The sequence below is a fragment of the Microtus oregoni genome, unplaced genomic scaffold (genome assembly GCF_018167655.1).
Source record: "Microtus oregoni isolate MIOR12 unplaced genomic scaffold, Mior012 000005F_ref0000423, whole genome shotgun sequence".
In the NCBI taxonomy this organism is placed as follows: Eukaryota; Metazoa; Chordata; class Mammalia; order Rodentia; family Cricetidae; genus Microtus; species Microtus oregoni.
Genome location: NW_024543064.1, coordinates 27,917,053 through 27,933,436, shown reverse-complemented (window position 1 = coordinate 27,933,436; position 16,384 = coordinate 27,917,053). Strand labels below are relative to the sequence as shown.

Sequence of the window (16,384 nt, the reverse complement as noted above, 5' to 3'; positions counted from 1 at the left end):
CCATGATTTTCTTGGGCTTCACTGTCATCCTGCACATTCTTTTGTTTCATGTACCAGTCTGAACTCAAACTTGGCCAATAGCTTAGCTGCACGCGCGCATACACACACACGTACATTTGTATGAATGTGTGCCATGTGTGCAGTGCCTACCAAGGCCAGAAGAGGGCATCAAATCACCTGGAGCTGAAGTTACAGGTGCTAGGAGAAGCCTGTTGTGGATGCTGGGAACTGATCTCAGGTCCCGTGGAAGAACATCGAGAGGTTAATGCTGTTAACCTCTGGGCCATCTCTCTTGGCCCAGTCTGGATATTTCATACAGAAACTCTTCTTTCAACACCTTAGCTCTCAAACCAGCTAAGCATTCTCTGCACTTTAGACTCCTCCATTGCACTGAACTCAAATATTTGATTTTCCAGTTGTAGCATTCAAAATGCATTCTTTTTTTCTTCATTGCTAGGGATGGACCCTCAAGTCATACATATCAGACAGAGCTCCACCACTGAGTTCTTCCTTTTGAATTTTCATTTTTCTTTTGATGCTGGGAACTTGGCATTTCTGCTCGTGTGTGATACGGGGAAGCTTTCCTTTGCTGAATGTGATTTGGAGATTGGTTGTCGCTCTACACCATCCAGTACAGAATCTTGCTGTTCGACCCAGATGGACAGGTTGACATGACTACGTCATATGCAGGTGACGGTGGTTCACGCATGCACGCAAGAGCTTAGCTGAGTCACATGTGTATGATGCAACCACGCCACACGTGGGTCACACGTGGGGCCCTTTGATATATCCGGGGCCATTAGGCATCCTGCCTGAGGGCCTGTCTGCACATGCAGGGCCCTAGAACCTGGAAGTATCAGCTTTATTGTGGTTGAAATCATAATACAGGCCACTCCCCAATGAAGAGGCCTAACTTAACATTAGTACAGCCATGATAGGCTTCAGGCTAATAATACTAGAATTAGGACTCACCCGTACAATAACCAGGAAAAACACACTGTATTATGTGAGGGGCCAAACAGCATTGAGACAAACAAGTACTAGATCCTCTAGAACATTAAGAATACATGGTTTGGCCGGGCGGTGGTGGCGCACGCCTTTAATCCCAGCACTTGGGAGGCAGAGGCAGGTGGATCTCTGTGAGTTCAAGACCAGCCTGGTCTACAAGAGCTAGTTCCAGGACAGGCTCCAAAACCACAGAGAAACCCTGTCTCGAAAAACCAAAAAAAAAAAAAAAAAAAAAAAAGAATACATGGTTTACCTGACAGGCAGTGGTGGTGCACGCCTTTAATCCCAGCACTCAGGAGTCAGAGGCAGGTGGATCTCTGTGAGTTCAAGGCCAGCCTGGTCTACAAAGCAAGTTCAAGTACAGCCAGGAGGACTGTTTCACAGAGAAGCCCTATCTCAAAAAAAAAAAAAATGCTTATCTAACATGTTTATAGGTTGCAGCAAACCAGTACCAATCCCTGTTTGACAAGACTTCTGCTACCCCACTCCTGCCCAGTCAGGAGCTCAACCCCTTCTGAATCTGAAATCCTCCCCCCATTCTTTACTTCCTAAAAACCCTGCCATAATCTGAGTTCAATGCTCTCCCTGGTCCAACTGTTATGTCAACAGACAGAGAGCCCAGGGCCCAAGTTCGAGCTTTCAATAAAGGCTCTTTGCTTTTGCGTACAAACTCGGGCTCCTGGTGGACTCTGGGGGACTCATGATGCAGGCATAACACCCCTCTCTTTTAAAAAGTGTTTATTTGTTTGTTTTTTTATGATGTGTATAACAATTTTGCCTGCATGTACATATGTGTACCCCATGTGTGCCTGGTGCCCTCAGAGGTCAGAAGAAGATATCAGACCTCGAGGAACTGGAATTCCAGATGCTTGTGAGCTGCAACATAAATGGTTGTAAGTATCTTAGGTGCTAGGACCTAAACCCTGGTCCTCTGCAAAAGCAGCCGTTGCTCTTAACCATGGAACCACCTCTCCAGCTCTTGGGTTTTTTATTTGTTTGTTTATATTTTGTTTGGTTTTGGTTTTTTAAGACAGGGTTTCCTCTGTGTAGCCCTGGCTGTTTAGAATTTGTTCCGTAGACTAGATTGGAACTCAGATATCTGCTGCATCAGGCTCCCAAGGTCAGGTGTGGTTTTTTTTTTAAAAATATTTATTTATTATGTATACAATATTCTGTCTGCGTGTATGCCTGCAGGCCAGAAGAGGGCATCAGACCCCATTACAGATGGTTGTGAGCCACCATGTGGTTGCTGGGAATTGAACTTAGGACCCCCTCAGGTGTGTTTTTTTAAAGGACGGTCTCCTTAACTACTACAAGTTGACCTTGAACTCCTAATCCCGCTGTTTCAGTGTCTCACGCCCTGGAGTTACAGGTATTTCTCCCCACTCCTGACTGTGCATCTCATTTCAGATGGGAACTTTTCTTGGACCCTTAATTCAGAAGGTCAGGGATGTAGCACGTGCCAGGATGAAAACGATTAGCCAATCATAATCCTTATTGATCTTGGAAATTGCAGAGAAGTCATTTTCTCTAAGCAGAGGATTTAGAGGAAGAACAACCAAATAAGCCTGGGGCTGCATCAGCACTACGTGCTAGTGGAGGTGAGGTGAGGGAGGGAGGGCGACAGATGGGTGTTGTCACCTGAATAAAAGTTTTTTTTTTAAAATATTTTTATGGTTTATTTAACTTTATTTTATGTGCATTGGTGTGAAGTGTCAGATCCCCTGGAACTGATCTTCAGACAGTTGTGAGCTGCCATGTGGGTGCTGGGAATTGAACCCAGGTCCTCTGGAAGAGCAGTCAGTGCTCTTAACCACTGAGCCATCTCTCCAGCCCCTGAATAAAAGTTTTGAGACAAAGGTTCACATAGTCGAGGTGACCTCAGCTCACTGCGTCGCTAAGAATGACTTGAACTACTGATGCTCACACCTCCATCTCTGAGCCCTGCCATTATAAGTGTACATCACTACAGTTGGTTTATGAGGGGCTAGGAATCGAATCTAGGGCTTTATGCACGTTAGGCAAGCACTCTACCAATGGAGCTACATCCCCAGCCCTGACTGAACATTCATTATTCATTCATTCATTCATGCATTCATTTTCTTATCTACAACCTAACATAGAAACGTTATTTAGAGAGGAGCAGTAGTAGAGATTAGACAGGAATACACTGTTGTGATCGACAGGAACACAGAGGAGAGTCACTCAAGGCCTTAAACTGTTTTGGGTATATATTTGTGTGTGTGTGTGTGTGTTGGTTTGAATGAGAATGGCCTCCATAGTCTCATATAGAGTGACACTAGTAGGTGGTGTGGCCTTGTTGGAGTGGGTGTGGCCTTGTTGGAGTGGGTGTGTCAATGGGGACAGGTTTTAAGGTTTCAGATGCTCATGCCTGGCCCAGTGTCACTCTCTCTTCCTGCTGCCTGAGGATATAGATGTAGAACTCTAGGCTCCTTCTCCCATACCATGTCTGTCTGCATGCCACCGTGTGTCCCACCCAGTGATGGACTGAACCTCTGAAGTGTAAGCCAGCCCCAATTAGATGTTTCCTTATAAGAGTTGCTGTGGCCATCATGTCTCATCACAGCCAGAGAAACTCCAGCTAAGGCAGTGTGTGTGCATGTATGATGTATGGATATATGTGTGAGAGGTGGCACAGGCATATCATGGTTTATGTGTGGAGGCCAGAGGACATCTAATGGGAGTTGCTTCTCTCCTTCTACTATGTGGGTTCCTGAGATCAGAATCAGGTCATCGGGATCAACATCAAGGGCCTTAACTGTTGGAGCCACCTTGTTGGTCCAGGGATTACAATTCTTATTAATTGATATTACTTTGGGTTTTTGTTTGTTTGCTTGCTTTGTTTGATTGGTTGGTTGGTTGTTGTTTGTTTTTTGTTTTGACTTGAGTCAGGGTTTCTCTGTGTATTTCTGGCTGTCCTGTAACTCATTTTATAGACCAGGATGACCTTGAACTCAGAGATTTGCCTGCCTTTGCCTCCCAAGTGCTAGGATTGAAGGTATACATCACCACACCCAGAAATATTACTTTATTAATTTAACTCTGTTTAAAGGGGGCACTGTAGAAAAGAGTTTGAATTAAAACAAACAAACAGGGACTAGAGAGATGGCTCAGTGGTTAAGAACACTGACTGTAGCCAGGCGGTGGTGGCGCACGCCTTTGATCCCAGCACTCAGGAGGCAGAGGCAGGCGGATCTCTACAAGTTTGAGGTAAGCCTGGTCAACAAGAACTAGAAGAACTAGTTCCAGGACAGCTAGGACTGTTACACAGAGAAAGCCTATCTCGAAAAACAAAAACCAAAGCAAAACAACAACAACAACAAAAAAAGAGCTCTGCTCTTCCAGAGGACCCAGGTTCAATTCCCAGGACCCACAGGGCAGCTCACAACTGTGTAATTCCAGTTCCAGGGGATCTGGCACCGTCACACATACATGCAGGCAAAACACAAATGAATATAAAATAAAAAGATAACGTTTTAAACAGACAAACAAACACAACTATTCCAAGGAGCAGACATTGTTGCATCCTATTCATTGTACTAGGGGCCAGCCAAGGAATCTGGAGCTTGAGGCTCTCAGGATCAAATGTCGTCCAATCCTGGAGGCCTCCAGCCCCTTCCTCATATTCACACAGCCGCTTCTACCTAGAGCAGTTCCCTGTGCACTTCTTCCTCTACGACAGCACGTGACAGGCTTACGGTTACACAGCTCTGACCCCTTGGCAGTTCCATTCCTCACCAAAAATTAATGTACTGCTTCTAATCCCAGACAGCAGGATAGATGCTGATCGAGTGTGGCCGTCACCCAGCTTCCCAGCGCACAGATTCCTTCTTAATGCTGTGGTATCAAGTTTATAAGCCTGGACCGTGATGAATTCACGAAGGTAAATGTCACTTCTGATACCACTTGGCAACTGGCCAGGTATCGAGTCCCGCTGACACTTCCGCCTCTTCAAGCCCATTTCTTTCTTTCAGACTTCTTTGCTTTCAGACACTCCTCTCAGCCAGCTGTGGCTTTGTCCCCCCCTGTCCTCTACAAACCTTACCTAATTCTGTCCTTCTTCCTTTCTGACCACTCCATCTTCCTTCGTCCTTTCTTTCCTCCCCTGTTTTGACTTAATTAACGATGGTGTTGAGTAGCGGTGTTGAACCATCTACTAACCTTAGACCCTAAAGCTGAGAGTGATCGCACACACCTGTGCTCTGTACCTGGGAGATAGAAACAGGGCTATCCGGAGCTTAGGGTTGTCCTCAGCTACATAGGGAACTGGGCTAGCCTGGTCTAAACGAGACCCTGTCTCAAGTTTCCTTTTGTTTACAACTCCATTTCATTTTTACTTGTGGGTCAATTACCTCAGAAAAGAACCATCTTGGGGGGCTGGAGAGATGGCTCAGAGGTTAAGAGCATTGCCTACTCTTCCAAAGGTCCTGAGTTCAATTCCCAGCAAGCACATGGTGGCTCACAACCATCTGTAATGGGGTCTGGTGCCCTCTTCTGGCCTGCAGGCATACACACAGACAGAATATTGAATACATAATAAATAAATATTAAAAAAAAGAACCATCTTGGGAATGCGAATCTCTTTGTTATGCTAGTAAAGGAGATCTGGGGTGGGCAAGGAAAGCAGCGAATGAAGATGTCCCTTTGTGGACTAAAGCTCCTTGCTGCTCTGCACCTCACATCCTTCCTGAGAGCAGGGCTTGGTCCTGAGTCTGCGTGTGCTGTGTTAGTGTTCTCTGTGGAGGAGATGACCTTCTCTGTCCAGTGAGCTATGCCCACATCTGTGATGCCAGAATTTTCACACTTGGAAATTCGTTCAGTAGTGTGGAGATGGAAGTTATGGCAATGTTTGGATCCGCAGCCCTGAAGAGATGGCTCAGCAGTTAAGAGCGCTGGCTGCTCCTGCAGAGGGGGCTCAGGCTCAATTCCCAGTACCTACATGGCAGCTCACAACTGTTTGTAACTCCAGCCCCAGGGAATCCAACATCCTCTTGTTACCTCCAAGGGCACCAGGGATACACATGATGCACAGACATATAAACAGCAAAAACACTCATGCACATTAAAAAAGTAATAATAAAATAATTCAAAATAAATAAACTGAGGTCCTAATACTGACTTTTTTTTTTTTTTTTTTTTTTTTTTTTTTTTTTTTTTTTTTTTGGACAGGGTTTTTCTGTAGCTTTGGAGACTGCCCTGGAAATCACTCTGTAGACCATGGTCTTGAGCTCTCTGCCTCCTGAGTGCTGTGATTAAAGATGTGCACCACCACTGCCTGGCCATAATACTGACCTCTTAAAAAAAAAAGTTTGGGCCTGGTGGTGATGGTGCACGCTTTTAATCCCAGCACTTGGGAGGCAGAGACAGGTGGATCTCTGTGAGTTCTGAGGCTAGCCTGGTTTACAAGAGCTAGTTCCAGGACAGGCTCCAAAGCTACAGAGAAACCCTGTCTCGAAACAAAGCTAAAACAAACAAACGTTTGGATCTGCATCCTGGAAGACCACTTGAAATCGTTGTTGGAATTGAGTTGGGTCTCACAGTCCATACAGATTTCGTGCTGCTCTGGTCTTAGAGGAGAGTGAAATAATGGAAGCCTTCCTCCCTTCCTTCGCCCTTTAAGGAGCCTGAGAAAATGAAAAAGGAAACAGTTGTTTCCAGGTGAGTCCTGGGCCTCTCATTTCTTATCCTAGGAAATGAAGGCTGCTTGGCTCCTGAAGACACCTGTCACAGAGTCTTGACTCCAAAGACACCTGCCACAGAGTCTTGCTTAGACAGGAGGGGTAGAACGTGACTTCTGACCTGAGTATGAATATGCAGCCACAGAGAAGTCCCAGGGCAGGTAAAGTTGAAGGGTGCCGACTGAGTGGGTTCAGAACCATGGACAGAAACCCCGCCGAGAAGAACCTGCCCCGTGAGGAGCCGGCCTCTCCTTCCCTTTTTGAGCCCATCTCACCTTTCAGGGCTATTTCAGAGAAGCACCTAACCTTGGCTGTAGGTTGACTGGCTCCTAACACCTGAGAACTATGATAAACAATGACTTGGTTAATAGGAATCTCATCCTGAAGTATGAATTGGAGGGGAGGCCTTCCTCCAAGGCCACAGCACGAAACCTTGACGGACTGTGAGACCCGACTCAACACCGAAAATAATTCCGAGTGGTCGTCCAGATGCAGATCCACCTTTAGTATAACTTCCATCTCCACATTACTGAACAAATTTCCAAATGTGGAAATTCTGGTTTCACAAATGCAGGGAATATCTCACCCGACAGAGAAGGTTGTCTCCTCCATGGAGAACACTAACACAGCACAAGGAAACTCAGGACCAAGCCCTGCTCTCAGGGGGCACATGGGGTGCAGAGTGATAGGGAACTCTGCAGAACCTCCTCGCCAGAGGTTACCTGCTCCGCAACCTCCTGGAAAAGTGGGGTCTACCTTGGAGCAAGTGCTATTAAGATCTGACTGATTTGCATAAATCTGCAAACACAAGGGTTACTCTGCTCTGATTGCATTGTATATAAAAATTGCTCACAGGAAGAATGAGAAGGATTAATTCGCTCTCCTTACTCCCCACCCACCCCCATGCCTAAGATCTCTGTCTGGCAACTTCTCCCATGTGCGAGCAACGGAGTCTCCCAATAGCCACGGTGTCTTGTGGGCATCCTATGTAGCTTTACCTAGCTAATCCCTTCCATCTGTTTGACTCCTGAAAGATTCCTGTGTGGCTCAGAGGGAGTAGTGTTTCATTTTTGGATCCAGGGTCAAAAGTCTCTGGAGCTGTGGCAAGAAGCCATGCCTGACGCCTTACTGACTGCCAAGGGGACAGGACCTGTCTTTGAAGGGGGGGGGGGAGTTGAGAGTGGTGGAGTGAGGGACTCATTCTGAAATGAAAGGAGTCCTGGGTCTCTAAGCAGCTTCTAAAAATACCATCTCCCAGCAGTGGGGGAGGGGGAGGGGCAACTGAGCGTGAGGAGAATGAAGAGAGGAGGGGAGGTGGGGGGGGATACAAGAGCCTTTCTTCAGGAAGGTCTGATTTCAGGGATTCCACCTACCTCTTGGAACTAGACAGAGGCCACACCTCCTCTTGCTTCCTCAGAGGGCTTCAGTTTCCCACAGTGTCTCAGCCCAGCCCTTCCCGATAATCTTTCTTCCCAGAAGCAAAGGAAACCAACCCTCCACCCACTTCTCCATTACTACTGTCCAGCAACTGTGTTTGTAGTGAGCAAGTTCTTTTGCACACACACACACACACACACACACACACACACACACACACACACGAGAGGCAACAGAGGGAGGGAGGGAAGGAGAAAGGAAGGAAAGGAGGGAAAGAAATAGAATATGAGAATAGCTTGTGAATGAATGACCAGTGATCTATGATGCCATGGATTCCTATCCATTCAGTGCCCAGGGGTATGGGATATGGCAGAGATGAGTTCCTCAGCACAGAGTATGGTGCCCAGGAAGGGTTAGCTGGAGGGGTGAGGAGTATGTGTCTAAGCAAAATGTACAGGTGCTGGGACCCCCCAGTCAAGTGCATAGGAGGCTCGCACTCACACTTCAGGCTTCTCTGGCTGTTGTAGCACTTAAAGAGAGAGGGGCTCTGGCCTCCCCTGAAAAGCTCCAAGGTGGATGGCGCTTCATCCCCTCAAGTTCATTTCAAATGGTGACACTCAATATCTGCTTCCTCCATTCTATGGGCCCCCAGCCCCCCCCCCCCCCAAAAAAAATGGTTAAACCTTCAGCTAGCACAAAAGTGACCTTCATTAAATAGAGGTCGTGTCCCACGTTTCCTTGCGGCTTCTTCAGCTCCGGCTGAACTCTTCCGGGACTGCTCCGCCTCTTTCTCAGAGATTCCCGGGGCTGCATTTCTCCTCATTCTCCTGGGGTGGGAGGAGTGGGGTGCTCATAGGGGACCCACACCTTGAACAGACTATGGATAGAGGTTGGGGGTGTGCTGCTATGTGTATCAACAGCAGAAGCAAGAACCCGGAAAGCGGATTGTTCGTGCAAAATCTGCCACTGCCCCCATCTCAGCGTCCACATGGTTTCCCAGCCTCGGAAGCGGTGCGGGTAGGGTGGGACTCTGTCTCTGGCTTGACTCTCTTTTTCCAAGCAGCTCCTAGAATCGGGATCTCTCTCTCTCTCTCTCTCTCTCTCTCTCTCTCTCTCTCTCTCTGTGTGTGTGTGTGTGTGTGTGTGTGTGTGTGTGTGTGTGTGATGAGGGCGGGAGAAAAAGGAGGAAGGATTGAACCATGAAACACTGGGAGCCGCAGACACAGGAAGAGGCCAAGGACTGGGAGACACCAGAGCTCCCTAGGGCTTCAGGTCAGGCTATCAGACTCGGAAACCCCCTGCAAGTCCTGGGAACAAGGGTGCTCCCAAGAATAGCTAAGAGACTGCAAGTGTCGCTGCTTCCCCCGCGGACCGCCTCTCCATAAACCACGCCCACAGCGCCTACTTCTCAGGATTCAGGTTTAAGGGTCGCTGGTCCACCGACGCCAGCTTGTCTCGCTCTTCAGCATCCCCGCTAGCTCTCAGGGCTGCCCTACCCCCACGGTTTGGAGATCTGCGGGAACCCTTGGTTTCCCCCTCCAGCTGGGCGATCCGCCCCTGGCCTATGAAACTCCACCTCCTCATTCTCTGCTGGCCGGGATTGGTGGTCCTCCCGCGGCGAGGCCTAGCGATTGGTCCCCATGGATGATGGTGACCAGCGAGACTCCGCCCCCAGCCGGCCTTGGGGTCTGGGGGCACTGCTCAGCGGTGCTGGGCTGGCAAGGCTTGAGCCGCTGCCGCACTGACAGCTCCGTCTGTAGACCATGGAGACTGGCGCCGGTCCACACCCGCTGCGCCTGTTCGTCTGCCTGATGCCACTCAGCCTCGCTCTGCTTCTGGGACCCGGGCGACCCGGGACCGCCGAAGAAGGTAAGGTGGGTTGTGCCTGGGAGCCTGCGATGCCAAAAAAAAAAAAAAAAAAAAAAAAAAAGAAAAAGAAAAAAGAAAAGAAATAGGGAGTTGGGGGGCTAGGTAACTGGAGGAAGGAGTGGTTGGAGAGACTACTCTGTTTGGGGGCTTGAAGCAAGCAAATAGCAGGGCGGGAAAGAACTGGAGAAAGAGGGGAGGCTGGTTCAGCGATAGAGAAGAGAGGGGTATTGAGGAGCTTAGGTCTGGAGGGAGACCTGGAAGGTTGGGGAAGAAAGACTGAGGACCACAGGAGCCCGAGGCAGTTCAGGGGCCGTTGAGTCGGACAGGCAGAATGATTAGAGGTGGGAGGTGTAAGGGCGGGGAGATGAAGGGAGCAGGGAAACCGAGGGGATGCGGCAAGACCCGAGCATGAGGCGGGATGAAGACAAATAGAGGGGGCCTAGGGGACCGTGGTGTGAACAGCTGGAGTCTGGCTGCTAGTCATCCGGGCCGAGTCCGGGCGCTGCCCGAAGTGCTGATTGTGGAGCTGTCCGCAGTGCTGAATTGGGATCGAGTCCACCACGCGCGGGTCCGCGTTGCGGAGGATTTGGGGCTGTCATTAGCGCCGGAGTCTTGCCTCTGCTCCCATACCTCTGGGGGCTGTACGCTCAGTTGACTCCAGAGGCGTCACAACCAGGTGCAGAACCCTGAGATGCTGGAGCAGACTCTGCCCGCAGGGTCTGTCCTGGCGCGGGATGGCAGATGCCTGCCACCAGTAGGCAATTCCTAAGCACTGTTGGTGATGGAAACCCAGCGCCCTGTCGGCGGCCCTGCCCACCGTCGCGACTACCTCTAGAACCAGTCCCTTTTGGAGGACCCCACATTGGAAACCCACTCCCTTTCTTAGCAATCTAGGGAAGTAATTTTTCTGAGGTTTGGGGATGGCCTGGCTTCCTGTGTTTAAGCAGAGGGCTCTGCTATCCAGACCTGGGTTTCTCTGAGCCCAACCCATGAAAGGACGCAGGCTGTCAACCTGTCACATCCTGAGGGAATAAAGTGACTCCAAGCTTTTCTGGTGAGGAGGGGGTGGAGAGGGCCATGGACGATATGTGAAAGGACCCATGACGTTCTTTCAAATGCTGTAGAGGTGGCAGCCCCTGGGGAATGGTCTGGGTAGAGAAGCAAAGATTTCGGATATTTCCTCTTGCTAAGTGGTCTCTCCACTTCATTTTCACCTGAGGCCCCGGAAGGCAAATGAAAAAGATTTTGGTCTCTTCCATGACTGGTGAACTGACCTTGGATCTGAGTGGATTTGGGGTGCACCCAAGAAATCCAAGACCCACAGCTAGTTGACAGCTTCCTCCTGCTGGTTAACAGTTAAATATAATTTGGGGGGAACTTGGGGAGGGTGAAGAGGGTCACTGACTTCTGTTCCTAATGTAAAAGCTGACCTTAGAGTATTTGCCATGGACTCTGTGGAAGGCTGAGAATGAGAGAATGGCACTCACTCCAACAACAACAACAAAAGGCCAGGTCCTAATCCCCAGAACCTGTTAATGTCACTTTAAGTGGTTAAAAAAAAAAAAAAGACTGGCGATGGGAGTGGGAATTTTGACATGAAGAGATCACAATGGCCCTCATATGAGCACAACGAGACTTGGAGCCAGAGGAGAAGGCAGCATGGTCATAGAAACAGAGGCTGGGGTCAGACACTGAAGAGGGGAGCGAGGGCATAAGCCATTGGGTTTGTGGTCATTTGTCATAAGCCTCAGGGAATGAATACAGGTGCCTTCGTTAATCACAGCGGCTGCCCTCCTTAGCCTCGAGCTACTCGGGTCTTCTGGAGCTGTGCTCTGCTCCCCATCCCCTCCTGTGGCGATCTGTGGTGGACCCAGCAATCACTCCCACCCTCCTCCCCTAACAGTGTGGCTTTCTGACATCCGTTCTCCCCTCTCCTTAGTCATCCTCCTGGACTCCAAAGCTTCCCAGGCTGAGCTGGGTTGGACTGCACTGCCGAGTAATGGGGTAGGTGTTGAACCGTCGCTCCATCCCAAGGGTCCTCCAGTAGGCCAAGACTCAGCCAGTCCCTTTAGCACCCTGCGTTCACCTAGGATTAAAATGTACCACAGAAACTCCCACCCACGCTCAGGCAGGCAACCTTAGCTAAATGCAGTGGGCCACACACACAAAGATAGGTGAGTAGGAGGGTGGCTTGCTGGGAAGAAGTGGTTTGGTGTGGGGGGAGAAGATAAGAGAGAATAATAGGGGAGATACAGCTAAAGTACATTATATATTAGGAAAATGTGAAGGAATTTAAAAATTGTCATTTATTTATCTATTTATTTATTGTGTTTATGTATGTGTGTATATGCATTGGTGCCACGGTGTGTGCACATGGAGATCAAAACCACCAGTTGGAATCCATTCTCTCCACACACCATGTAGGTCCTGGGGATCAAACTCAGGTCAGACTTGATGGCAAGTGCCTTTACCCATTGAGGTATCTCAGCTCAATGTTTCGTTTTGGTTTTCAACACAGGGTTTCTCTGTGTAGCACTGTCTGTTCTGGAACTCCCTCTGTAGACCAGGCTGGCCTTGAACTCCTAAAGATCCTCTTGCCTCTGCCTCCTGAGTGCTGGGACTAAAGATGTGTGCTACCACTGCCTGACCCCATGAAAGAAGTTTTCAAGATGTGCCACAGAGTTCATATTCTCCGGAACCCTTGGTATCGAGCCAGAGCAGCTCTGCTAGAGAACACCAAGGCTTCAGCTGGTCAGTGAGCTAAATAAATGAGAGAACCGACTGTGTCTAAGGAGAGCAGTGTGAGCTGGATGGGAAACTGCTGGGCATTGTCTCACACAGTAGGCTCCTGGTAGCCATCGATTATTGACAGATTAAGCAAGGTGGGGGTGGAGTGAGGTGGAAAGGTCACTGAGCACAGTTTAGTGACTTCAGGTACCATCCCTAGCTCTCATTAACTCTCAGTGCCCATGCATTCAAGTGGCTCTTCCTCTGCAACCTCAGTTTCCCCATGCAAAAAAATAAAGATTGTAGCGGGGCGCACACCTTTAGGTGTGATCACAGGCAGATCTTTGTGAGTTCGAGGCCAACTAGGGCCTCTCTGGTTTACAGAGTGAGTTCCAGGACAGCTAGGGCAGTTACACAGAGAAACCCTGTCTCAAAAAACCAAAAAGCCCAACCAAACAAAAAATAAATGAATAAAGATTTTGGCCAGGTGCTGGAGACACATACCTTTAATCCCAGCATTTGGAAGGTAGAGGCAGGCAGATCTCTATGATCTACATAGTGAGTTCCAGCATAGCCAGGAAGACACAGAGAAACCCTGCCTCAAAAACAAAACAAAATAAATATATAAATAAAAGAAAGATCATGCTGTTTTTCAGCACACGTGTTAAATTAGGATGATGTAGGGAAGATCAGTGCGGTCTGCAAGGACAACACGTAAATCCACAAAGTGCTGCATATTTTAAAAGGAAAAGAGAAAGTTGGGTGTGATAGTCTAGGTCGGTAATCCTAGCACTCTGGGGCCGAGGGAGAAAAACTGATGTGAGTTTGAGGCCAGTATAATGAGATTAAGGCTAGCCTAGGCTATGGAATGAGATCCTGCAAAAAAGAAAGAAAGAAAGAAAGAAAGAAAAGAAAGGAAATGACTTCATGCCACAGGCCTGTAAGCCTAGCTAGCTACGTGACAGAGTGAGTTCAAAGCCAACTTGGACTACTTAGATACAATGTCAAAACAAAAAGGGGAAAGAGGTCTGTGGTAGAGCTCTTGCCCAGCAAGCCTAAGACCTAGGTTCAATCCCCAGTACTGGAAAGAAAATGAATTTGACTTGTTCCTTTCCAAAGTGTCTCCTCTTTCCGCGTTTTGTCATATTTAGGGGCTTGTGTGGTAGGGGGTGGGAAGGCAGAAGTGAAAAAGACGAAGACGGGCCAGTGCTTAAGCTCCGGGTTCTAAGGTGTCCACCTCTGTGCTGTTGCCTCAGTGGGAGGAGATTAGTGGCGTGGACGAACATGACCGTCCCATCCGGACATACCAAGTATGCAACGTGCTGGAGCCCAACCAGGACAACTGGCTGCAGACGGGTTGGATTAGCCGCGGCCGTGGGCAACGCATCTTCGTGGAACTGCAGTTCACGCTGAGGGATTGCAGCAGCATCCCTGGCGCCGCAGGCACCTGCAAAGAGACTTTCAACGCTTACTACCTGGAAACCGAGGCCGACCTGGGACGTGGGCGTCCCCGCCTAGGAGGCAACCGGCCCCGCAAGATAGACACTATCGCCGCTGATGAGAGCTTCACGCAAGGTGACCTGGGGGAACGCAAGATGAAGCTGAACACAGAGGTGCGTGAGATTGGCCCCCTCAGCCGGCAGGGTTTCCACCTAGCCTTCCAGGATGTCGGTGCGTGTGTGGCGCTGGTCTCGGTGCGTGTCTACTACAAGCAGTGCCGTGCCACAGTGCGGGGCCTGGCGGCCTTCCCTGCCACAGCAGCTGAGAGTGCCTTCTCCACCCTGGTGGAAGTGACTGGAACGTGTGTGTCCCACTCAGAAGGGGAGCCTGGCAGCCCTCCCCGCATGCACTGTGGCGCCGACGGCGAGTGGCTGGTGCCCGTGGGTCGTTGCAGCTGCAGTGCAGGATTCCAGGAACGCGGTGACATCTGTGAAGGTATCCAGGGCACCTGGAGGGATGGGATGGGGACATAGCATGCAGGTGGCAGGAAAGAGTGTGCCCTCTGTGAAGAGGCAGGAATGGAAGTGGACAAGCCATAGGAGGAGCTGGGAGTCAAGACCTTTTGTGCGGTTTCTAGTGGGCTTAGCCAAGACCGACTGGAAGAAGAGAATCTGACCCCCATATAAGGATATATTAGGAACCAGGTAGTGGCTTAGGCCTGTAAAGCCCAGCTCTCAGATGCTGAGTCAGGAAGAGCATGAATTCAAGGCCAGACTAGACACATAGTAAGATGCTGTCTTAAACTAAATAAAACAAAAAAAAAAACAGGCAAACAAAAAATAAAAACGCAGAACTCTGTATTCCAGGCAATATGATAGGTTCCCTTTACCAAAGAGATGAGTACCTGCCTCAGTTGTAAAGTTGGGGAATGGGCAGTCAGGATTGGAATTCAGGTTTGCCCAGCTCTGGGAACCTATTGCTCTACCATGCCTCCTTCATGTATAAGGAAAAAACTCCACAGCAGTTCAAACCTCAGGCTAGCATTATAGAGACTTCACCTTTGACCATATTCAAGTCAGGTTGTCGGGGGCATCTCAGGGATCAAGGGTGGCAACTTGCACAAGATGGCTCCTAGGATCCCACTCAGTTTTCTGAAATAGATTTGTCGTGACACTGGGGGTGTTTTCTGGGCCTCTGGATCTGTGGGTTCGAAGCAGCAGAATAGGGTGGGATCTGGAATGTGTGCGTTTAGTCAGAAAGTTCAAAGGAACCTCTGTGTGTGTGTGTGTGTGTGTGTGTGTGTGTGTGTGAGAGAGAGAGAGAGAGAGAGAGAGAGACAGAGACAGAGAGAAAGAGAGAGAGAGAGCGCATGTGCATGCATGAAGTACAAGTAGAAGCCAGAGGGAAACCCAATAGAATCAGCTCTATCCTTCCAGCATGGGTTCTGGTATTGAATGCCAGTGGTCAAGCTGGACAGCAGTCGCCCTTTCATGCTGAGCCATCTCCTCACCAAAGGATGGACTTCCTAAAGCAGGCAATAGAAACGGGTCAGACACGAGCTCACATCTAGATGCAAAGAGGCAAAGATTTATTTTTTAAGTCATAAGGAAGAGATATGTGGGGCTGGAAAGATGGCTCAGGGGTTAAGAGCACTTGCTGTTCTTGCAGAGGACCCAACTTCAATTCCCAGCACCCACATGGTAGTTCACAACCACCTGAAACTCCAGTGCCAGGGGATCTGACACCCTCTTCTTCCAGGCACACATGTGGTATGCAGACAAAAACCCATACATATAAGTTAAAATAACATTGAAAAAGAAAGTAATATGTACTACATAGGCCTACAGAATGGTAGGTGACAGAGGAGGTGACTGAGCTTGGTGTTGCCATTTCACCTGTTGCACTGACCAAAAATGACCCAAGGGAAGAAAGCTTTTAGTTTACAGGTCAGAGTCCATCACTGAGGAATGTCAGGGAAAGAACGCAAAGCAAAAGCCACGGAGGAAGATTGCTTTCTGGTTCAAATGTTTAGCTAGCTTTTTATATACAGCCCAAGACAGTCTGACCAGGGAAGGGTGCCTCCCACAGCGGACTGGGTCCTCCTACTTCAAGACAGTCCCTCACAGACATCCCGCAGGCCAACCCGATCTGAGAAATCCTCAGTTGAGACGCACGTGATGCTCGGCTCTGACAGTTACAGCTAACCAGGACACGTGTTCTCCTACTCACTCCACCATCCACTCAGTTCTTATGTGTGTGGATGA

General features: G+C 49.1%; 1 protein-coding gene across 5 annotated transcripts in view; it reads left to right on the top strand.

The window, feature by feature from the left end:
- Nucleotides 1-9,266: 9,266 nt before the first annotated feature.
- Epha10 (EPH receptor A10) overlaps nucleotides 9,267-16,384 on the top strand; it is a 36,816-nt gene continuing 29,698 nt past the window's right edge. For all 5 annotated transcript variants that reach the window (XM_041652468.1, XM_041652467.1, XM_041652469.1 and 2 more), the window contains exons 1-3: nucleotides 9,267-9,953; nucleotides 11,893-11,957; nucleotides 13,937-14,615. In XM_041652468.1, coding sequence (XP_041508402.1) covers nucleotides 9,848-9,953; nucleotides 11,893-11,957; nucleotides 13,937-14,615 — 850 coding nt within the window. In that variant the 5' untranslated portion in view covers nucleotides 9,267-9,847. The remainder of the gene's footprint in view (nucleotides 9,954-11,892; nucleotides 11,958-13,936; nucleotides 14,616-16,384) is intronic.